Below are 25784 nucleotides of genomic sequence, written 5' to 3'. Positions count from 1 at the left end.
TAATATGGGATGATCTCATTCACAGACAGAAGACTGAGAAATAAGAACAGGAAGGGGAAACATTAAACAGAACTTGGACTGGGTTTGGTGTATTGTACCAAAATAAAGGACTCTGGGGGAGGAACACTCAGATCATGGTGCATGATGGTGGAGAAAGACCTAGACTAGGGGTGAGAAAATTGTCCAGAAAACTGAGAAATTTTACACATGTGCCAACAACTGTATTTATAGTAAGCCATTGATCCCCTAATAAAATTTTTTTTAAAAACCTGAATCTGATTGTGAGCAGGCAACCACATACAAACTGAGAGACATTCTGTAAAATAACTGACCCATTTTTTTTCAAATCTGTAAAGGCTGAGGATTTTTTTAATAATATACATATTAGAGGATTTGCATGCTTGAGTTTCCTAGAGATCTCAGGTTTAATCCTTAATATCACTATAAACTAGAGATGGTCAGTCTTTCTTCCCCCTCTCCTTAAGTAAAACTTCTAAAAAGAAAAAAAAATAGGGGCTGGGCAGTAGTGCACTATGTTAAGTGCACATAGCATGAAGAGCAAGGACTGGCACAAGGAACCCAGTTCAAGCCCCCTGGATCCCCACCTGCAAGGGAGTCGCTTCACAAACAGTGAAGCAGGTCTGTAGGTTTTTATCTTTCTCTCCACCTCTCTGTCTTCCCCGCCTCAATTAATTTCTCTCTGTCCTATCCAATAACAACAGCATCCACAACAACAACAATGGAAAAAGATGGCTGTCAGGGCGAGCAATGGATTCGCAGTGCAGGTACTGAGCCCCAGAGATAACCCTGGAGGCAGAAAAAAAAAGTCATGAAAACTATGATGAAAAATTAACAAAAGGCTGAGAATTATCCTAGATTAAAAGACATAATAATATAACAATTCTCTGGCTGTCCTGCACTTGAGAAAAAGTGCATATGGACAGTGGGGAATGTGGGCTAGCACATATTTACAGGAAATTTGAAAATGTGCTCTTGAGACAACAACAGTTCTTCAGACAACCGTTCCTCAATAAAACCCAAATAAAAACAAATATCACTATGTGATCTGTGATTAAATCATTAAGTATGGGAAAAGCATTACAGGGACAACTGGGTAGTTTTAAATGTAGACTTTTCACCACATAATACATTGTCAACCCCTGATAGAAATGGAAAATAATATTAAAAATAAAATATATCACCATTTATAGACAAAAATAAATTTCCTAAGTGAGATGACTGTGATGTAGTTAGGTATGAGAATGTGGTGGGGCTATTATAAACTGAACTGCATATGTCTATGCACATAGATATATTTAGCTAGATGTTTTTATTTTCTTTGGTGAAATTCCTAGGTCATAGGGTAGGTTCATTTCTAGTGTTGTGAGAAGTCTCTAGATAGTTTTTCTCAAGGACTGAACCAATTTACATTCCCACCAGCAGTATAGAAGTGTTCCTTTCCCTCCACATCCTCACCAGCACTTGGTGTCTCTGTATTTTCTAATTTATGGTATTTTCACAGGTGTGAAGGAGTATTTCATTGTGATATGTTCGAGTTCCCGGCTCCTCACGTGCAGGGGAGTCACTTCACAGGCAGTGAAGCAGGTATGCAGGTGTCTATCTCTCTCTCCCCCTCTCTGTCTTCTCCTCCTCTCTCCATTTCTCTCTGTCCTATCCAACAAGAATGACATCAATAATAACTATAACAATAAAACAACATGGGCAACAAAAAGAGAATAAATAAATATTTAAACAATAAAGCCGCTCAGAATCAAATATTTAGTCAATATTTTTAAGACTTAGCTTTCTCATTCAGTAAATTTATGTTTGTATAAAGAACACAGCATGAAAAAATTTTAGCCCTCCTGCATAACACCAAAAATTTTAATCCATCCTATCAAACACAAGATCTTCTTGTTAGATAGGGTTATCTTGTCAAAGATAATGAAAAAAAGCATCCCAAGTCTACCATTACACCCCAATTTTCAAATTGCTTTTCATTTCACTCTACATGTATAGAGATCACTTACCTTGCCCCACCAAAATAGCCATCCTGCATTTTTTGGAGTGCTGCAAAAATGCTTGAATCCAAGGTGGCTCCATCTTCATCTTGACATGAAAATAAATTTACAGTCATCTTTTGTGACTTTAACTTTGAAATAAGGGGAATCTTTCAATTATTTCAAACCAACACTCTGGGGGTGATTATACAAACAAGACACTCCTCATTGCCAACTTTGTATTTCAACAATTCACCTGAAAGTCAACAAAATTAACTAATAGTAATCAATAATGATAAATAGTTTTATCTTATTTATTGTAAGTTCTTGGTACAGTGCCTAATAGCACAGTACTCAATGCTAGTAACAGCAGCACACATTTGTTGAAGATACACAACAATCACTATGCTAAAAATTTATGTATTATCTAATTGAATGAAGTACGTGTGTGTGTGTGTGTGTTTGTGTATGTGTGTGTGTGGTGTATATGCACAGAAATTTAGAAGACTCAACTGAACTTCTCTGGGCAGACGACCCCACCAATGTTTCCTGGAGCCCCACTTCTCCTGAACCCTGCTCCACTAGGGAAAGAGAGAGACAGACTGCAAGTATGGATTGACCTGCCAATGCCCATGTTCAGTGGGGAAGCAATTACAGAAGCCAGACCTTCCACCTTCTGCCCTCCATAATGACCTTAGGTCCATACTCTCAGAGGGATAAAGAATAGGAAAGCTATCAAGGGAGGGGATGGGATATAGAGTTCTGGTGGTGGGAATTGTGTGGAGTTGTACCCCTCTTATCCTGTGTTTTTTGTCAGTGTTCACTTTTTAAAAAATATTTATTTATTCCTTTTTTGTTGCCCTTGTTGTTTTATTGTTGTAGTTATTATTGATGTCCTTGTTGTTGGATAGGACAGAGAGAAATGGAGAGAGGAGGGGAAGACAGAGAGGGGGAGAGATAGATACCTGCAGACCTGCTTCACTGCCTGTGAAGCGACTCCCCTGCAGGTGGGGAGTTGGGGGCTCGAACTGGGATCCTTAAGCTGGTCCTTGCGCTTTGTGCCACCTGTGTTTAACCCGCTGCGCTACCGCCCGACTCCCCAGTGTTTACTTTTTATAAATAAAAATTTAAAAAGAAATAGCTCTCTGTCTCTAAGTTACTGAAGGACTGACTATGTGACTTAGTCCAAAAATGTATTCATCCCTTGACTCATTCAAACTTACCTAACATGGTGTGTGAGATAGGGAAGGTGATGGTTGGCTGGCCTGTCATTCTCCAGCGGCTACAAAGGTAGGAGAGATCTGTTCTAAGCATTTCCACTATCATCTTATTGTCCAGAGCCAGGTAGAATTGTTGCTGGTCAATAAACTGATAAAGAAAAAATAATAACTTACTTTTAAAACTAACAATTATTAATTAATTTATTTTTATGTGGTATGGTTCCTCTAGCCTCTACCCCCCCCCCCATTTACCACCCCTGCCAACCCTCAGTCGAAAAATGCCTTCTCAGCTGTGGTATATATACACAATGGAATACTATGCAGCTATCAAGAACAATGAACCCACCTTCTCTGACCCATCTTGGACAGAGCTAGAAGGAATTATGTTAAGTGAACTAAGTCAGAAAGATAAAGATGAGTATGGGATGATCCCACTCATCAACAAAAGTTGACTAAGAAGATCTGAAAGGGAAACTAAAAGCAGAACCTGATCAAATTGTAAGTAGGGCACCAAAGTAAAAACCCTGTGGTGAGGGGTAGACATGCAGCTTCCTGGGCCAGTGGGGGGTGGGAGTGGGCGGGAGGGATGGGTCACAGTCTTTTGGTGGTGGGAATGGTGTTTATGTACACTCCTAGCAAAATGTAGACATATAAATCAGTAGTTAATTAATATGAGAGGGGGAAAATCAATTGTATGTCTCAAAGTCTCTCAAAACACAAACTGAATCTTTTTAATATATAGGCTGTGTATTTGATATGCAGACTCTCTCAAAAGCCTAGACCAAGTAGATTAGAAGCATCCAATAGCACAGCTATATACAAGATACTGGATACTGTACAGCAAACCATAACAAAAGGACTTTTCAAAGTTAACCCAATTACCAAATAATGTGATGATAACATTAACTAACGATTGTCTTTTTGAACCCTAAGACAGCAGGAACCTCACATCTCCACTATAGAGCCCCTACTTCCCCCAGTCCTGGAACCCTTGGATAGGGCCCACTATCCCGTATGCATCTCCCAATCCAAACCAAATAATATTGCATCCGCCGATCACAACCTAACCAATGCAATGATTGCCACCTCAACATGCTTGACCTCAAACTGTGTCCAGAGACTTCACGTGTGGAATAACAACCCTTCAGCTTCATTACTCGGGTGAGACCTTTCCTTTTATAGTACACTCTAATTTCATCACTTTCTAACAAAGTCCCATAACCTAGATATACACCAGTTTCTGTGAGAGAGAGCTTATGTGCACACGTATCCATAAACTACTGCAAAATATATACCTGAAAGCAGAAGTACACTAGAGTTTGCAGTAAGTACCTCCCTAACACTTCCTCTCCACTATTCCAAGCTTGGGATCCATGATTGCTCAACAAATTGCTTGGCTTCGTATGTTAACTCTCTTTTCAAACACCAGGTTCCAGATGCCACCAGGATGCTGGCCAGGCTTCTATGGATTAAAGACCCCACCAATGTGTCCTGGAGCTCAGCTTCTCCAGAGACACACCTTACTAGGGAAAGAGAGAGGTAGACTGGGAGTATGGACAGACCAGTCAACGCCCATGTTCAGCGGGGAAGCAATTACAGAAGCCAGACCTTCTACCTTCTGCAACCCTCAACGACCCTGGGTCCATGCTCCCAGAGGGCTAGAGAATGGGAAAGCTATCATGGGAGGGGGTGGGTTATGGAGATTGGGTGGTGGGAATTGTGTGGAGTTGTACCCCTCCTACCTTATGTTTTTGTTCATTAATCCTTTCTTAAATAAAAAAATTAAAAAAAAAGAAAAATGCCTTCTCACATATCAAACATTAGTTTAAAGTCTACATATATTTACAAGATTATATAAGATGCCAAAGAAGTAATATTACTGTACCTCAAACTTAATACCTAATTTGTTCCAAAGGATCTGCTGGCTCATTAGGACACTTAATATTTTTTAAACTTTTTAGTGAGTGGGAATTAGTGGTTTACAGTTAACAGTAAATACAGTTGTTGGTACATGCATAAAAATTTTCAGTTTTTTTCAAAACCCTCTCACCCCAAGCTTAGGTCATTCTGCAATTCCCCTTCTGTTTTTACTTATCAACTTTTGTCCATGAGTGAGATCATCCCATATTCATCCTTTTCTTTCTGGCTTTTCTTACTTAACATGATTCCTTCAAGCTCCATTTAAGATGAGGTGAAGAAGGTGAATTCACCTTTTTTAATAGATGACTATTATTCCATTGGGTATATAAACCACAATTTTCTTAGCCACTCATCTGTTGTTAGATACCTGGGTTGCATCCAGGTTTTTAAAAAAAATTTTATTTATAAAATGGAGATATTGACAAGACCATACGATGAGAGGGGTACATTTCCACACAGTGCCCACCCCCCAGAGCTCCATATCCAGTCTCTTTTCCTTGATAGCTTCCCTATTCTTTATCCCTCTGGCAGTATGGACCCAGGGTCATTATGGGGTGCAGAAAGTGGAAGGTCTGGCTTCTGTAATTGCTTCCCTGCTGAACATGGGTGTTGGCAGGCAGATCTATACTCTCAGCCTCTCTCTCTCTTTCCCTAGTGGGTTGGGGTTCTGAAGAAGTGGGGCTCCAGGACAGGTTGGTGGGGTCGTCTGCCCAGGGAAATCAGATTGGCATCATGGTAGCATCTGGAGCCTGATGGCTGAAAAAGGTTTTTTGGTTATTACAGATTGTGCTGCTATAAACATAGTTAGATACAGATCTTTTTGAATGGGTGAGTTTGGTTCCTTAGGATATATCCCCAGGAGACGAATTGCAGGGTCAAAGGGCATTTTCACGTCTAGCCATGTGAGAGTTCTCCAAACTGTTTTACACAGGGGTTGGACAAATATACATTCCAACCAGTAGGGCAGGAGTTTTTTTTCCCCCCACAACCTCTACAGCATTTGTTGTTGACATCCTTTCTGATGTATCACATTCTCACATGGGTGAAATAGTCTTTATTTGCATTTCTCTGACAATTACTTGGAGAACTTTTCATAGGTCTGTTGGCCTTTTGTATCTCTTCTGTGGTGAATATTCTGTTCATATCCTCTCCCCATTTTGGGGTGGGATCATTTGGCTTTTTTGTTACTGAGTTTGGTAAGCTCTTTGCATAATTTGGTTTTTAGCCTTTGGTTTGATGTATGACATATAAAGATCTTCTCTCATTCTGTAAGGAATCTCTGTTTGGGTGGTGTTTACTTTTGCTATACAGCACTTTTTCAATTTGACGTAGTCCCATGGGTTTATTTTTTATCTTTGTCTTCTTTGCAATTGGATTTGTATCACTGAAATGACTACAGAATTTAGATGGAAAAGAGCGTTAATAATATTTCCTCTGATCATTTGATAGTTTCTGATCCAACATCCAAGTCCTTGATCCATTTGGAGTTTACTTTTGTGTCTGGTGAAATGTAGAATTTTCAGTTTCATTCTTCTGCATGCTTCAACCTAATTTAGTACACTTAATGTTTTTAAATGTTAACTCCTGATTTTATTCACTCCAGATGGCAAAAAGTAACCTAGACTAAGATATCCCTGTCAATCATAGACTTGTGGAGCCATGTATTTCATCATAAAAATACTGAATTCCAAAATGGCTCAAGGTGGTCCTTGTCCTACATGGTATTGAAGTATAAAAATATAGTCTTTCTTCAAAATTCTTAGAGGGATGAAGTTGTCCTGAATATAGGGTGGAATCAGACTTACTTTCCCTTTATGATCCTTTCATGTACAATACTTTATAGATCCACTCTGGTGAGAGTATAGCATGGTACCAAATAGTATCCCTAAAATTCACACCACATAGTTTTGGTATCTCTCTCTCTGGTTTGGGGTGGTCTCCAGGGGAAAGGCAATGGACTGGTTCTTTCTCGCTCACGACAGGGGTGACACGAAGTAAAAGACACCAGGGGACTCTTAGCGTGCCTAGAATCCGTAGACTCCTAGAATCCGTAGAATCCGTCTATTAGCAAAGTGGACATGAGTTAAATAGAAAAGCAACGAAGGGAATTATTGTTGAAATATGTCAGAAATTACAGGTTTCTTAACGGTCGGCATGGTCCTAAGGTAGGGGGCTGGTATGACAGGAATTAATGAGATACAAGACAGTTATTCTCCATGACACAAGCAACTTAATTATCCAAAGGTATTTGAGAGAAGCATAGGGGTTAAACCCATAGGGTGAGACAGAGAGAAGATGGATATCAAAAAGCCATATAGTTTGGAATTTCTCTTGTCTGGGGTCTGAGGTGTGTGATGAAGTGTGTGATAAGGTGTGTTCTTCTGTGATCAGAAGGTGACTTTGAATAAGTGAATCTGCGGCCATGTGGCCTGCAGTTAATGGAGGGAAGTACTGGGGTTTCTGTGGGCCTGAGAGTCAAGAAGGAAAGAACCAAGTCTGAGTTTCCCCCCTTTTGCTCACCTCGGTTGAGAGAGACTCACCAAGAGGTTATCTTCTCAGACCTCCATCCAGGGACGGGGGTGGTTCTCCCTAAGCTCTATCAGGCTTACACATGGTCCCAACAACATAGGACACATAAATAGCCAAATATTCAATTTCTGGATCCCCGTAGTACTACGTCATCTCAGGCTTATGATTCTAATACTGGAATGTTCCCTTTTATCATAAAATTTAAGAGAAATGGCGATACAGCATGGGAGTATTGAGTCTCACGACTAGGAAATATAAAGCCAGTAGCTCATTATTAGAAAAGTCAAGTCTGTTTACTCATATGGCATAAGGGACCACATGCAATGATTTTTTTTAGTCCACATTTTTCTAATTTATTTGATTCTATATTTAAAATGAATACCAACTATGTGTTTACAGATGTACTGATTTTGACATTTTTAATGTTCTACAGTTAGCAAAGTGTTTTCAGGTACATAACTTTATTTTATCCTACATCAACCAAATGAGGGATATTCATTTTAATAGACAGAATGGATATTTTAATAGAAAGGAGGCCAGGAAACATTAAGTGGGTTAGCAAAGTCATATGGTTAGTAAGTGAAAACATTAGAAATAGAATCTACATTTTATTTATCTTTTGTGTACACCTCAACATTACTATTGCAAATACAATATAACAAATGTGAACATATAATCAAATTTACCACTATAATGTAACAAACATCAGTCTACCAATGTGAGCTGTCAAGGTTAAGTCAATACTGACACTTTCATTTGGAAGAGGATATCAGAGATAAGTAATCTATGTAAAATGTTCCTCTAACCAAAGTAAAGAAAATATGTAATTCACAGTTGAATGAAAGGAACTGTATTTTGTTCATAAAGTAAGAAATAGTCATATTTTCACAACAAAAAGAGAAAACTACAAACCAATACCTCTGATGAACATAGATGCTAAAATATTGAACAAAATTCTTGTCAAGCAGATACAGCAGTATATTAAAAGGACTGTTCATCATGACAAAGTGGGGTTTATCCCAGGGATGCAAGCTATATATGTAAATAATTCAATGCGATCCACCATATCAATAAAAGCAAGATAAAAAACCATATGGTCATATTAATAGATGCAGGAAAAGCCTTTGACAAAATACAATGTCCCTTTTATGATCAAAACACTACAAAAATGGGAATAGATGGAAAATTCCTGAAGATAGTAGAATCTATATATAGCAAACTTACAGCCAACATCATACTCAATGATGAAAAACTAGAAGCATTCCCACTCAGATCAGGTACTAGACAGGACTTGCCACTATCACCATTACTATTCAACATAGTGTTGGAAGTTCTTGCCATAGCAATCAGGCAGGAGCAAGGAATTAAAGGGATATAGATTGGAACAGAAGAAGTCAAACTGTCACTATTTGCAGATGATATGATAGTATACATTGAAAACCCTAAGGAATCCAGCAGGAAGCTCTTGGAAATTATCAGGCAATATACTAAGGTGTAAGGCTACAAAATTAACATACAAAGTCAGTGGCATTCCTCTATGCAAACACCAAGGTAGTAGAAGAAGAAATCCATAAATCAATTCCTTTTACAATAGCAACAAAAACAATTAAATATCTAGGAATAAACCTAAACAAAGAAGTGAAAGACTTGTATATTGAAAATTATGAGTTACTATTCAAGGAAATAGAAAAAGAGAGAAAGAAGTGGAAAGATATTCCATGTTCATGTGTTGGAAGAATTAACATCATTAAAAGGAATATACTACCCATAACCATATACAAATTTAATGCTATTATCCCCATTAAGATCCCACCTTATTTTTTTTACAAGAATAAAACAAAAGCTACATATGTTTATCAGGAACCAGAAAAGACCTAGAATTGCCAACAATCTTGAGTCTCTTCAACAAATGATGTTGGGAAAACTGGGTTGAAACATGCAGAAAGAAACTGAACCACTGCATTTCACCAAACAGAAAAGTAAATTTCAAATGGATCAAGAACGTGGATATTAGACCAGAGCTATCAAATACTTAGAGGAAAATATTGACAGTATAAATTTTAAAGGCATCTTCAGTGATATGAATCAAATTATGAAGAAGACTAAATAAAAAATAAACCAATGAGTCTACATCATTTTAAAAAGCTTCTGCACAGCAAAAGAAACCACCACCCAAACAAAGTGACCTCCCACAGAAGGGGAGAAGATGCCAAACATCAGACATTTACATGCCAAACATCAGACAAGAGGCTAATAACCAAAATATATAAAGAGCTCACCAAAACAGCAACAAGAAAAAAATGACCCCATACAAAAATGGAAAGCAGATATGAACAGAATATTCTTCATAGAGGAGATCCAAAAGGTCAACTTATGAAAAAAAATGCTCCACGTCACTGATTGTTAGAGAAATGCAAATAAAGACAATATTGAGGTACCACTTCACTCCTGTGAGAATGTCACACACCAAAAAAGATAACAGCAACAAACTCTGGAGAGGTTGTTGGGACAAAGGAACCCTCCTGCACTGCTGGTGGGAATGTAAATTGGTCCAACCCCTGTCGAGAGCTGTCTGGAGAACTCTCAGAAGGCTAAAAATGGATCTACCTTATGACTCTGCAATTTCTGTTCTGGGGATATATCCTAAGGAAACATACACACCCATCCAAAAAGATCTGTGTATATCTATGTTCATAACAGCATAATTTGTAACAGCCAAAACCTGGAAGCCACCCAGATGTCCTGTGGTAATGCAGTATACCAGCGGCCGTGGAAGTTCCAGCACAGTGCTGTTGTCAGCCTGGGTGACAGAGCATACAGTGATATGCACAGGTGCATGGTGGACTGTGAGTGGATCCAGTCTGTGTTCGTGGGTGGACTTAATAGACTTAAAAGTACAGCCAGCTGTAAGTCCACTATCTTTGGCTGATGCTTTTTCTCCTGGTCAGAAGCATCTCAGTGTAGGTACTCCAGGTATCTGCTATGGCTACTTCTCCTAGGAACTGAACATGTGTGACTCTGCTAGCCGGTAAACTTTTAACCCCTCTACAGCCATTAGCAACTTATACCTCAGCTAATAATCATTTATCTTATGGGAATGAACTTTAAAAGAATTAATATGTTTATTCCCTTTTTGTTGCCCTTGTTGTCTTATTGCTGTAGTTATTATTCTTGTTGTTATTGATGTCATTGTTGGATAGGAGAGAGAAAAATGGAGAGAGGAGGAGAAGGTAGAGAGGGGGAGAGAGAGAGATAGAAACCTGCAGACCTGCTTCACTGCTTGTGAAGTGACTCCCCTGCAGATGGGGTGCTGGGGGCTGGAACTGGGATCCTTAAGCTGGTCCTTGTACTTTGCACCACCTGCACATAACCTGCTGTGCTACCACCCAACTCCTGGAACTAAACTTTTGATAACTATACTCAGACTTTATAGACCTAATGTACTCTTAATCTCTGATGATAACTGCTTATCTTGCCTTTTACTTGTTTCACTCTAATAAACCTTGTATTGTTTAAACCCATTCCCAGCTCCCCACTGTGAATCCTTTTACGCACCACAGCTCCCCAAGAAGCCCTTTTTAAGTTAAAAATACAACGGTGTTCAACAACAGATGAATGGTTGAGTAATTGTGGTATATATACACAATGGAATACTACTCAGCTATTAAAAATGATGATTTCATACCACCTGGCAAGCCTAACCCAAGAGAAAGTATATAGTTTAAACAAACCAATCACTAGCTTAGAAGTTGAATCAGCAATAAAAAAAATCTACCTAAGAATAAAAGCTCAGACCCAGACAACTTTGGTAGCAAATTCTATACGATCTGCATAAGAACTAATACATATTCTCCATAAACTATTTTAGAAAATTTAAGAAGGGCAAACACTACCAAATATACTTTATGAGATGAACATCACTTTGGTCTCCAAAGCAGGAAGGGACTCTACCAGAAAAGAAAACTACAGACCTATATCTGTGATAAATATTGATACAAAGATCCTGAACAATATCTTCGCAAATCGAATCCAACAACATATCAAGAGAATACGTCACCAAGACAAAGTAGGATTTATTCCTGGGAAACAGAAAGCTTAAAATCTGTAAATCAATGTAATTCACTATTATCAACAAAAAGAACAATAAAAACAACATGGTAATATCGATTGATTCCAAAAAGGCATTCAATAAGGTAAAAAATCCATTCGTAATAAAGGCTCTCCAGAAACTGAGAATAGAATGACCAATAAAAAAATGGCACACTACAGGATGGTAGTGCCCCTGGTTGAGTGCAAACATTACAACGCACAGGGACCTGGGTCTGAGCCCCCAGTCCACACCTGCAGGGGGAAAGCTTTGTGAGTGGTGAAGCAGGGATACAGGTGTCTCTCTGCCTCTCTCCCTATCACCCCTCCCCCCTCCATTTCTGGCTGTCTCTATCCAATAAATAAATAAAGATAATTTTTAAAAAATTTTAAATTGTGATTACATCTTTTTTACACCATTTTGGATGGAGCTTGAAGGAATAGTGTTAAGTGAGATCATCCATTAAGAAAAGGAAGAGGGACAGAGCCAAGATGGTGACTTGGAAACAACAGCTGGTGTGAGCTCCAAAAAGAAGCAGCTTACAACCTGGGATTCACTGGATAGGGTAGGACACTGGTCCGTCAGTAGGATGGTTAACAAGGGGTGGTCAGGGTGACACCAAAAAAGAGTTCTATAACCCATTCTTGGGCTGGCAAACAGAGAGCAAAAGAACAAAGAAAGGAAAATCTTTGGCTTGATTATCTCTGAACTCCCCCACCAAGAACCAGCTCCCAGGGGCTGGACAGCCAATCCTAGCAGGCTTCCTGCTGAGCTATTTTCTTTACCAAGATTCCCCCCTCACCACCTTTGTCTTTCCAAGCCTTTTTTTGTTTGTTTGTTTTCCTTCTCTTTTTTTAAAGGTGTCTGGAGCTCTATCTGAGTAACAAAATACCTAAATACCTGATAAATCAGAGCCTCAGCCCTGCCTGGGAAAGTCTACCTGGAGGGTTTTTTTTTTTTTTTTTTTGGATACTTATAATTGGCTATCTTTGCTCAGGCTACTTGCAGCCAATCCGGAGCAGTCCAAGCAGAAGACAAGACTGTTAAGGCTTTTTACTCTATTTTATTATAATATTATTACTATTATTATATACGCGTGTCCCTTTTTCCTCCTCCTTCTTCAGGTTGACCAAAATTAACTGTCGTTTTTCCACTGATAGGTGACTGGGTGTCCTACCCATTGTGAGAGGAACTGTTTTTTTTTCACCCTCTTCCCTCCACTCTCCTTTTTCTCTCCTCCTAGCTAATTTTAAAAAATCTCTTTCTTTTCACAGCTCTTTCTTTTTTTTCTTTTCCTTCTTTTGCTTTCTGAATTCACTGATACTCATTTATGAATGATTTGGGGGAAGAAATTTGACTCAGACACTGACTGTGTGTGTGTGTGTGTGTGTGTGTGTGTGTGTGTGTGTGTGTGCGTCTTTTCTACTTCCCTTTCTCCTCTTGCTATCCCTAGAATTTATTGTTGACAGTAGATTTGCATAACTGTCTATTCTTGCTTTCCCTTTTTTTCCTTTCTCTTTATTTTCCCCTTGGTTTTGGTTGCTATTTTTTCTTGGACTGGAGCTGTTATTTGGCTAACTGGTATAGGTTGAACTGAACCAATCCTTCCTTCAGTTGCTATTGTTATTTCTGAGGTTGGTGACTGCATTTGTGAAAGTTCTTTAGTATAGTGTGGCTTGTACTCAAAACATAACAACTGAAGAATGACAGAACACAAAAAAAAACACATCAATAAAAAAATGGTTAAATCAAGAGCAAATAAAACTGCTACCACAATGAATCAGGACAGGAGCCCAGAAGAAACTCCAAATCCGTCAGAAGTAACCACAGATAAGAAAAGTATGCAAGCAATAATTAACATAATAATCACAGAAACAAAGACAACTATTGAGGAAAGGGCGATCAGAATTAGGGAAACAACAGATGAGACCCTGAAGGAAAATACTAGCTACCTTGAGGTAATTAGAGAACCGAAAGCTGCAATAGCTGACCTAAAAGGCCAATTAACAAAACAAGCTAATACTATAACTGAACTGAAGAAAGAAGCTGAGGGAAGGAAAAGAAGACTAACAGAAATGGAAAACAGAATTAGCCAGACAAAGGATGAGCTACAGAAAACTAAGAAGGAGGTAAATGAGCTCAAAAAGAGATTGAGAGACACTGAAAACAACAACAGAGACATATAGGAGGATCTGAAAAGAAGGAACATTTGTATAATTGGCCTAACAGAGGAAGAAAGAGAAGAAGGAGAAGTAAACATCTGGCAGAAAACTACTGCAAGTTATTAGGCAATATAGCAAGGTGTCAGACAACAAAATCAATGTAAAAATCAGTGGCATTTCTGTATGCAAACACTAAATCCGAAGAAAAGGACATCCAGAAATCACTTCCATTCACCATTGCAGCAAAATCAATAAAATACCTAGGAATAAACCTGACCAAAAAAGTGAAAGGCTTGCATACTGAAAACTATGAGTCACTTATTCAATGAAATGGAAAATGATACCAAGAAATGGAAAGACATCCCATGCTCATGGATTGGAAGAATTAATTTCATCAAATGAATATTCTCCCCAGAGCCATATACAAATTTAACGCGATACCTGTTAAAGTTCCACCAATCTTCTTTAAGACAATAGAACAAAAACTACAATAATTTATCTGGAACCAGAAAACACCTAGACTCACCAAAACAATCCTGAAGAAAAGAAACAGAAATTGAGACATCACACTTGCAGATCTCAAACTATATTATAAGACCACCATCATCAAAACAATCTGGAACTGGAACAAAAATAGGCACACAGAGCAGTAGGACAAAATTGAAAGCCCAGAACTAAACCCCCACACCTATGGACATCTAATCTTTGGTAAGAGGGCTCAAAGTATTAGATGGAGAAAGGAAACTCTCTTCAATAAATGGTGCTGGGAAAACTGCATTGAAACATGCAGAAGAATGAAACTGACTCACTTTATCTCACCAAAAACAAAAAACAACTCCAAATGGATCAAGGATCTAGATGTTAGACCAGAAACTATCAAATACTTAGAGGAAAACATTGGTGGAACACTTTCCCAACTAAACCTTAAGGACATGTTTGATGATACAAACCCAATTGCAAGGAAAACTAAAGCAGAAACAAATCAATGGGACTACATCAAATTGAAAGCTTCTGCACAAATAAACCATCAAACAAACAAAGAAACCCTCACATAATGGGAGAAGATATTCACATGCCATAGATCAGACAAGAGACTAATAACCAAAATATACAAAGAGTTCAGAAAACGTGGCAACAAAAATCAAATGACACCATCTAAAAATATGCAGAGGATATGAACATAACATTCACTACATAAGTGATCCAAAAGGCTAACAAACACATGAAAAATTGTTGGGTATTTTACAGCAAATCCTAACAAAGGGACCTTTCAAAGTTAACCCAATTACCAAATAATGTGATGATAACAATAACTATCCATTGTCTTCTTGAACCCTAAGACAGCAAGAACCTCACATTTCCAGTATAGAGCCTATATTTCCCCCAGTCCTGGAACCTTAGGGTGGGGAGCACTTTCCTGCATACTTCTCTCAATTCATATCAAATAATATTGCATCTGCTGATCACAACCTAATCAACGCAATGAATGCCACCTCAGCATGCTTCACTTCAGACTGTGTCCAGAGACTTCAGGTGTGGAATGACAACCCTTCAGCTTCATTACTCAGGTGAGACCTTTCCTTTCATAGTATTCTCTAATTCCATTCCAGGTGGTTCACTTCCTAACAAAGTCCCAAAACCTAGATATAGACCAGGTCCTGTGAGGTAGAGCATATGTTCACACGTATGCATAAACTAGGGAAAAATATATACCTGAAAGCAAAAGTACACAATAGTCTGCAGTGAGTACCCCCAACACTTCATCTGCACTATTACAGCCTTTAGGTCCATGATTGTTCAACAATTTGTTTGGCTTTGTATGTTAACTCTCTTTTCAGTCACCAGGACCCAGATGCCAGCATGATGCTGACCAGATTTCCCTGGACAGATGACCCCACCAGTGTGTCCTGAAGCTCCACTTCCCCAGCACCCCACCCTACTAGGGAAAGAGAGAGGCAGACTGGGAGTATGGATTGACCAGTCAACGCCCATGTTCAGCGTGGAAGCAATTACAGAAGCCAGACCTTCCACCTTCTGTAACCCAAAATGACCTTGGGTCCATACTCCCAGAGGGATAAAGAATGGGAAAGCTATCAGGGGAGGGGATGGGATATAGAGATCTGGTGGTAGGAATTGTGTGGATTTGTACCCCTCCCATCCTACAGTTTTGTTAAATGTCTCCGTTTAAAAATAAATAACTAAATAAAAGAAAAATTGTTCCAGGTCACTGATTAGCATATATCAGAAAGGACAGGAGCAACAAATGCTGGAAGGCCGTGGGGACAAAGGAACCCTTCTGAACTGCGGGTGGGAATGTAAATTAGCGCAACCTCTGTGGAGAACATTCTGGAGAACTCTCATAAGGCAAGAGATGTACCTTCGATATGACCTAGTAATTTCTCTACTAGGGATATACCCCAAGGACTCCATCACACTCAACCAAAATGATATGTGAACAGCTATGTCCATAGCACCACGATTTGTAATAGCTAAAACTTAGAAGCAAACCAAGTGCCCAACAACAGATGAGTAGCTGAGAAAGCTGTGGTATATATACATAATGGAATACTATGCACATATTAACAACAATGAACTCACCTTTTGTGACTAATCTTGGATGGAGCTAGAAGGAATTATGTTAAGTGATATTATGTTAAGGAATATTTCAAAGTTAACACAACTGCCAAATAATGTGATTATAGCAATAACTATCTATTGTCTTCTTAAACCCTAAGATGGCAGTAACCTCCCACTTCCTCTACAGAGTCTATATTTCCCACAGTCCTGGAACCTCTAGGGTGGGGCTCACTTTCCTGCATATGTCTCTCAATTCATACCAAATGATATTGCATCCGCTTATCCCAATCTACTCAATGCAAGGAGTACCACCTCAGCATGCTTCACTCCAAACTGTGTCCAGAGACGTCAGGTATTGAATGTCAACCCTTCACCCTCATTACTCGGGTGAAACCTTTCCTTTCATAGGATTTTCTAACTCCATTCCAAATGGTTCAATTCCTAACAAAGTCCCAAAAACCTAGCTATAGACCAGGTCCCGTATGATAGAACATATGTTCACATGTATCCATAACTTAGGGAAAAATATATACCTGAAAGCAAAAATACACAATAGTCTGTAGTGAGTCAGTAAAAAGTTTATAATGAAATAGTGTCTACTTAGACTTAGATACACTCCTCACCTACTTCCTATTACACATCCCTCACTCACTCCAACGCTAACCTCATCAAAACAAGGACTTCAAACGCTGAATAAGGGCAAGAGACTTGCATACTTTAATGATGACTCTTTAGACACTATCAGGCCACCCTATCAGCTGGGGCCCTATTCAGGGAGTCCTGAGATTCCCAAATAGACATGATGGGCCCAGACCTCGATAAATCCCTCTCTCCATTGTTACCAGTCATTTCTATCAGGAACAACACAATAGACCCCTTTATGGGCCCTCATAGGGAGGCTGAACAACATACTCTATGCTACACCTGAGGAAGATGGATCCTGATATTGGGGCAGCTTGGAATGTTCTTACTTATGACCACAGAATGTGAGCTCAGATCTACAGGGTTACAGAGGTCACATAGGCTCCTAAATTGAATATGGCCCCCAGATCACATCAAATCGATGGGGTTTACAGTCAACAATATGTATACACCTTTCTCATATTTGGGAGCTACTCTCTTCCCTGATCCAGATTTCTGGTTCTTTTTCTAGCCATAACATCATCTCCCTAGACAATAAGTAGAGTCCACCTGCATATCAGATGTCAGGCTCACGCAAAACAAAACAAACAAATAAACAAACAAAACCTAGTATAGCCATAGGCCCCTTGGAATATAATTAAAATATGCCTACTAGTTATCTACAAAATGGAGGACCCCCCAACAATTCATATGCACTATTCCAGCCTTTAAGCCCATGATTGGTCAACAATTTGTTTGGCTTTGTATGTTAACTCTCTTTTCAGCCACCAGGTTCCAGATGCCAGCATGATGCCGACTAGACTTCCATGGACAGCTGACCACACCAATGTGTCCTAGAGCTCTGCTTCCCCAGAGCCCTTCCCCACTAGGGAAAGAGAGAGACAGGGTAGGAGTATGGATCGACCTGTCAATGCCTATGTTCAGCAGAGAAGCAATTACAGAAGCCAGACCTTCAACCTTCTGCAATCCACCTTGGATCCATACTCCCAGAGCATTAAAGAGTAAGAAAGCTATCAGGGGAGGGGATATGGAATTCTAGTGGTGGGAATTGCGTGAAGTTGTACCCCTCTTATCCTGTGTTTTTGTCAATGTTTCCTTTTTATAAATAAAAAATGGCAAAAAAAAGAGAACAATGAACCCATCTTCTCTGACTCATCTTGTATGGAGCTAGAAGTAATTATGTTAAGTGAGCTAAGTCAGAAAGATAAAGATGAGTATGGGATGATCCCACTCATACACAGAAGTTGAGAAAAAAAATAGAAAGGGAAAGTCAAAAGAGGATTTGACTGAATTTGGAGTAGGACACAAAAGTAAAAACTCTGGGTGGAGGGTGAGGGTGGATATTAGGCTTCACTGGGCAGGGGGTGGGGAGGGGGAGAATGGGATGGGACACAGTCTTTTGTTGGTGGGAATGCTGTTTATGTACACTCCTATTAACTTGTGGTCATATAAAAGTCCCAAAACCTAGATATAGACCAGGTCCCGTATGACAGAGAATATGTTCACATGTATCCATAAATTAGGGAAAAATATATACCTGAAAACAAAAATACACAAAGTCTGTAGTGAGATAGTATAAAGTTCATAATGAAATAGTGTCTACTTAGACTTAGATACCCTCCTCACCTACTTCCTATTACACTTCCCTCACTCACTCCAAAGTTAACCTCATCAAAGCAAGGACTGCAAAAGCTGAATAAGGGCAATAGACTGGCATATTTTAACAATGATTCTTTAGTCACTATCAGGCCACCCCATCAACTGGGGCCCTTGTCAGAAACTGGGATTCTCAAACAGACATGATGGGCCTAGACCTTGAATAAATCCCTCTCTCCATTGTTACCAGTCATTTCTATCAGGAACAACACAATAGACCCCTTTGTGGGCCCCCATAGCACCTTGCACTCAACTTGGATCAATAATGGTAGAGAATGTTCCATGCTCTGAAGGGAGGTTGGAAAACATACTCTATGCTACACCTGACGAAGATATTGGGGCAGCTTGGAATGTTATTACTTATGACCACAGAATGTGAGCTCATATCTACAGGAATACAGAGTTTAAATAGGCTCCTAAGCTGAATATGGGCCCCATATCACATCAAATCAATGAGGTTTACTGTCAACAATATGTATACATCTTTCCTATATTTGGGAGCTAATCTCTTCTCTGATCCAGCTTTCTGGTTCTTTTTCCAGCCATGACATCATCTCCCTAAACAATAACTAGAATCCACCTGCATATCAGATTTAATGCTCTGCCTCCTCAAAAAAAAAAAAAAACTAGTATAACCACAGGCCCTTTGGAATATAACTAAAATATGCCTACTACCTATCTACAAAATGGAGGACCCCCCCCAACAGTTCATATGCACTATTCCAGCCTTTAGGTCTATGATTGGTCAACAATTTGTTTGGCTTTGTATGTTAAATCTCTTTTCAGCCACCAGATATTAGCATGATGCTGACCAGACTTCCCTGGACAGACAACCCCACCAATATGTCCTGGAACAACCCTTCCCCAGAGCCCCACACTAGCAGGGAAAGAGAGAGGCAGGCTGGGAGTATGGATCTACCTGTCAACGCCCATGTTTAGCGGGGAAGCAATTACAGAAGCCAGACCTTCCACTTTCTGCATCCCACAATGACGCTGGGTCCATACTCCCAGAGGGTTAAAGAATAGGAAAGCTATCAAGGGAGGGGATGGGGTATGGAGTTCTGGTGGTGGGAATTGTGTGGAGTTTTACCCATTTTATCATATGATTTTATCATTGTTTCCTTTTTATAAATAAAATAAAATAAAAAGAAGGGAGAATATGGGATGATCTTACTCATAGATTGAAGCTGAAAAACAAGACCAGAAGGGAAAACACTAAGGAGAACTTGGACTGGAGTTGGTGTATTGCACCAAAGTGAAAGACTCTAGGGTGGAGGGAAGGTTCAGGTCGTGGAACATGATGGGAGAGGAGCACCTAGTGGGGGTTGTATTGTTTTGTGGAAAACTGGGAAGGACTTCTGGGAGGCATGGCAATGGAATATGTGGGACCAAATCACCTTTCCTCCCAAAACAACAAATAAATACAACAAGAGACCCAACTGAAGTCATAATCTACAACTCAAAGTTCTGTAGCCTCAGGTGGGTGCTCGCGTAGGCTTGGAGAAAAAAGGGGCGTGGGTGAGGGTTGAAGAAAAGCAAAGTCAAATCAGAGCTCTGAGCAGCACCAGTGCTAAGCTGTGCCATTTTGGTGATTTCACTTTAAGTGCAGCAAGCAATACTGTTCCTAGAGCCGGAAGAAAAGAGTAAGGGGCTTAAAACCTCTCAGTCTTTGACTTGGGGGGGGGGGCTTTAGCCTTCTGAATTTAAGGCAAGGACACAACATAAAACATTTGTGTCCATAAGACAGCCCAAAGCAACCACCCCCCCCCCACCCCATCTCACCTGCTGCAGATCATACAAACAAGAGAAACTTGGAGATAACAACAGCATTACCTGCTGGCCATCAATAACAAGCACAAAAAATGTGCAAGCAGAGAAACAACTAAACAGTCAACTATGCTGTATCAGCCAGACAGAAATGAAACAGAGGAAATCTAAAGAATTACAGATTAGGGAGACTCTCAGAGACAGACTACACAGAGCTCATTATGAGGACTCTCCAAGAATTTAAGCAAGAATTAAAAGAGCATGTTACTATGGAATTAAAACACACAAGAGCGGAACTTATAACAGTTCACTAAGAATCTTCAAATCTTGAAAGAAGAACTTCAGTCAGAAATCCAAGGAATAACAGCCACTCTAACTGCAATCCATGCCCAGGTAGAAGGCTTAGGAAGTAGAGCCACACATTCAGAAGAAATAATCTCCAATCTAGAATATACAGCCAAACCATTCTTTCAATTCAATGATGAGGGAGAGGAATGGTTCAGAAAGACTGAAGCAATTCTCTGCGAAATTGCAGACTCCATCAAAAGATCAAATATAAGAGTGATAGGTATATCTGAAGCAGAGGACAAGGCCAAACACCCAGAGTCCATTTTTCAAAGCAATTTTAGCTGATATCTTCCCTCACTTAGGAAACCTTCAGAACATTCTCATTCAAGAGGCAGATCACCCAGATTTATGAATAAAAAAGACCAACACCAAGGCACATTATTATAAAACTATCAAAAGTCAGCGACAAGGAAACAATTTTTGCTGGCTGCTAGGGAAAGGAAAGACGTTACATACAAAGGCAGAGACATTAAGATTTCTCATCACAGACTTTAGAGGCAAGGAGAGAGTGGAATGACATATTCAAAGTTCTAAAGGAGAAGAATTCCAGCCATGAATCTTGTATGCTGCAAAATTATCCTTCTAATATGAGGGAAAAATAAAGGTTTTCTCAAATATTCAAGAACTATAGGAATTTACCACAACCAACCACACCTTATAAGAACTACTGAAACGAGTCCCACAAGAAAGGAGGAAGCAAAGGAATACATGTTCCAAACACCAAGTTGCAGATGCTACCATGACATCAACCTAACTCGCTCGGACAGAGGATCTCACCAATGTACCCTGGAACCCCACCTCTTCAGAGCCTGACTCAGTAGGGAAAGATGGGGACAGGCTGGGAGTATGGATCAATGCCCATGTCCATCGGAGAAGCAATTACAAAAACCAGACCTCCTACCTTCTGCACCCCATAATGACCCTCGGTCCATGCTCCCAGAGAGATAAAGAATAGGAAAGCTTCCAGTGTAGGGGATGGGATATGGAACTATGGTGGTGGGAAATGTGTGGAATTTCACCTCTCTTATTATATGCTTTTGTTGATATTTTCTATTTTTATTTTATAAATACATTAAATTAAAAAAAGAAAAGAACAGAGGCAGTACCATAGAAAAAATTGTCAAACATATATAACTAGAGATAGATAGCTATAGAAATAATAGTCAACCTATATCTGTAACCTTGGGAGATCTGCTGTAGTTTCCAATGGAGGGAATGGTGACACAAAATTTTGGTGGTTGGAATGGTATAGAATTATGTCCGTGTTATCTCATAATTTTGAAAATCAATAGTAAATCACTAATAAAAATTTTAAAAAGTAAAAAAAAACTGGGAAATGTTACACATGTACAAGTTATTATAATTTACTCTTGACTGTAAACCACTAGTCCTCCAATAAAGAAATTAAAAAATAAAAATAAAATCACAAAATAGAAGACTAAAACAAAAATAAACCAATAGTACTACATCAAGCTAAAAATCTCCTGCACAGCAAAAGAAACCACTACCCAAACAAAGAGACCCCTTAAAGTATGGAAGAAGATCTTTACATGCCATACATCAAACAAGAGGCTAATAAATAACCAAAATATATAAGGGCTCACCAAATTCAGGGTAAAAAAATGACCCCATACAAAAAATGGGGAGAGGACATGAATAGAATATTCTCTATAGAAGAGATCCAAAAGGCCAACAAATCTATAATAAAGTGCTCCAAGTCATTGATTGTCAGAGAAATACAAATAAAGACAACACTGAGGTACCATTTCACTCCTGTGAAAATGTCATAAATCAGAAAAGGTAGCAGCAACAAATGGTGTCATGCATCAGAAAAAGGTAGCAGTAACAAATGCTGGAGAGGTTGTGGGGACAAAGGAACCCTCCTGCACTGCTGGTGGGAATGTCAATTGGTCCAACCCCTGTGGAGAGCAGTGTGGAGATCTCTCTCTCTCTCTCTCTCTCTCTCTCTCTCTCTCTCCCTCCCTCACTCCCTCCCTCCAGGGTTATCACTGGGCCTCGGTGCCTGTACCACGAATCCATTGCTCCTGGAAGCTATTTTTGTTGCCTTTGTTGTTTATTGTTGTTGTTATTATTTTTGTTGTTATTGCTGTCATTGTTGGCTGGGACAGAGAAATCAAGAAAGGAGGGGAAGACAGAGAGGTGGAGAGAAAGACACCTACAGACCTGCTTCATCACTCATGAAGCAAACCCCTGCAGGTGGGGAGCCTGTGAAGCAACCCCCCTGCAAGTGGGGAGCTGGGGATCAAACTGGGATCCTTACGCCAGTCCTTATGCTTCAGCACCACGTGCGCTTAGCTCACTGTGCTACCACATGGCCCCCAGTCTGGAGAATTCTCAAATAGCTAAAGTGGACCTACCCTATGACCCTGCAATTTCTGTCCTGGGGATATATCCTAAGGAAACAAACACACTCATACAAAAAATATCTGTGTCCATAGCAGCACAATTTGAATAGCCCAAACATGGAAGCAACTCAAGTGTCCAACAGCTGACAAGTGGCTGAGAAAGTTGTATGTATATACAATGGAATACTAGTCAGCTATTAAAAAGGGTGAATTCTTCCATTTTAAAAATTTTTTTAAATTAAAAAATGGTCAATTCGCCTTATTCACCTCATCTTAGATGGAGCTTGAAGGAATCATTTTAAATTATATATGTCAGAAATGGAAGGATGAATATGGCATGACCTCACTCAGACACAGTTTAAAAAGAAGAACAGACGGGAAAGCACAGGGGGTCAGGCAGTGGTAGCACAGTGGGTTAAGCGCACGTGGTGCAAAGTTCAAGGACAGGCAAAAGGATCCCGATTCAAGCCCCCAGGTCCCCACCTGCAGGGGGTCACTTCACAGGTGGTGAAGCAGATATGCAGGTGTCTTCCCCTCCTCTCTCTGTTTCTCTCTGTCCTACCCAACAATGGGGGAAAAAAGCAAAAAAAAAAAAAAAAGGGAAAACATAAAGCAGAACTTGGACTGGAGTTGCTGTATTGCACCAAAGTAAAAGACTCTGGGGTGGGGGAGTGGGGGCTCAGGTCTTGGGATATGATGGCAGAGGAGGACCTAGTAGGGGTTGAATTGTTAAGTGGAAAACTGAGAAATGTCATGCATATACAAACTATTGTATTTAGTGCTGAGTGTAAACCATTAATCCCCCAATAAAGAAAATTAAAAGAAGATATAGTCATATTTTTACCATCTCAAAATAAGCAGTACTTTTAAAAGTACTCCAATATTTGTAAATTATGTCTAGTCTTTTCTTTCCAATACCCAGGACTACTCCTGGTAGCCACAATCGTTTGGTATATCTTTGTACTACAAATTCAATTCAGTCCAACTCAACAAATATTTACTGAGCTACTTATAATATGCAAGACTCCATGGTGCTCTACCTTGACATTACTCCCATAAATGCTTTGTTTCTGTGGTGTTTCTCTTTTATAGCTATTATTTGTAATTAACATAAAAACTTATGCCACTCACCTGTGGAGTGAAGGTAAAGATAGTTTTCCGAATGTCATAGAGTTTTGAAGTTCCAAGGACTCCCATGTGTCTATAGGGACGTCCACTGAGTTTCATTCTATTGTTGCGTCCTGAGATACAATTGAAAAGGAGTCAAGATATTTCCATCGTGCCAATTTAATTGCCATTTTTTTGCATTATATTACACTTCTTGATTGGACAAACTAAATGCTGTGTCTCAAAGTTAGCATTCATCATGAACATAACTAACATTACTAGGTTTCCTAAGAGAAAGAGTAGGCAATTATCTCCAGCCTTAAAAAAATCTTTATGCTGCTATAAAGAAGCCACATCATCTACATATAACAGAAAAGAATAAGCATAAACATTATTATTTTTATGAATTATATACTCCTATAATCAAATTCATATACTGAATTTCTTTTTTAATTTAATTTTATTATTTATTTATTTATTTATTTATTTATTTATTTATTTGCCTCCAGGGTTATTGCTGGGCTTGGTGCCTGCACTGCAAATCCACTGCTCCTGGAGGCCATCCCTTGCCATTTTGTTGCCCTTGTTGTTGTTATTGTTATCATTGATGTTGCTGTTGCTGGACAGGACAGAGAGAAATCAAGAGAGAAGGGGAAGACAGAGAGGGGGAGAGACAGAGAGACACCTGCAGACCTGCTTCGCCACTTGTGAAGCAACCCCCCTGCAGGTGGGGAGCCGAGGACTCAAACCAGGATCCTTACGCAGATTCTTGTGCTTTGCGCCACATGCGCTTAACCCGTTGCCAACTCCCGACCCCCCTGAATTTCTTTAAATGCAATGAAAATTACAAATGAAATGATTTATAAAATTTAGGAACATAAGCTATGTTTCAACAAAGTTGAACAGCAATCTCATCAGCTTACAGATAGTATAATACACTGAAAAACTTAAATAAGAGTGTATGTTATTCTCTTTCAACAGCATAGTACTAATGAATTTTATTCAACTGGACAATGTATTTTATTAGAATAAATCTGAATATTTGTGAGAAGTATGGAGGTATTGGGGTCATGGTACTTTAGTGATAGGTGTGGTGTGGAACTAATATCTTTGTAATTTTATAAATCTTGGAAACTTACTTAAGTTGAAATAGTTTGATATTTCTGTGTTTAACATTTATTTTTGTGGAACCTTATACACAGCATAAAATTCACATAACAGAGGAATACTTTGAAAACATAGAGAAAAGGAAAGACTACAAGATCACCACAAAAGAAAGGCATAATTTTAATGAATATTTAAATAGAATGTATATATCATATGGTGAAGTGCTGTGTACAAGTGTGCATATTCATAGACAAACAAATCACCTCATTTCCTTGAATTCAGAATGTCTTTTTTTT

General features: G+C 39.2%; 1 protein-coding gene across 4 annotated transcripts in view; it reads right to left on the bottom strand.

The window, feature by feature from the left end:
• The window catches only part of PHKA1 (phosphorylase kinase regulatory subunit alpha 1), a 254836-nt gene that overhangs the window by 106856 nt on the left and 122196 nt on the right, over positions 1 to 25784 (bottom strand). For all 4 annotated transcript variants that reach the window (XM_007526062.3, XM_007526063.3, XM_060182855.1 and 1 more), the window contains 3 exons: positions 24406 to 24515; positions 3224 to 3368; positions 2031 to 2109 (listed from right to left, as the gene is read on the bottom strand). In XM_007526062.3, the coding sequence (XP_007526124.1) occupies positions 2031 to 2109; positions 3224 to 3368; positions 24406 to 24515 (334 nt within the window). The remainder of the gene's footprint in view (positions 1 to 2030; positions 2110 to 3223; positions 3369 to 24405; positions 24516 to 25784) is intronic.

This window comes from Erinaceus europaeus, chromosome X (assembly GCF_950295315.1).
Source record: "Erinaceus europaeus chromosome X, mEriEur2.1, whole genome shotgun sequence".
Taxonomy (NCBI): Eukaryota; Metazoa; Chordata; class Mammalia; order Eulipotyphla; family Erinaceidae; genus Erinaceus; species Erinaceus europaeus.
This window is presented reverse-complemented; position numbering and strand designations above follow the sequence as displayed.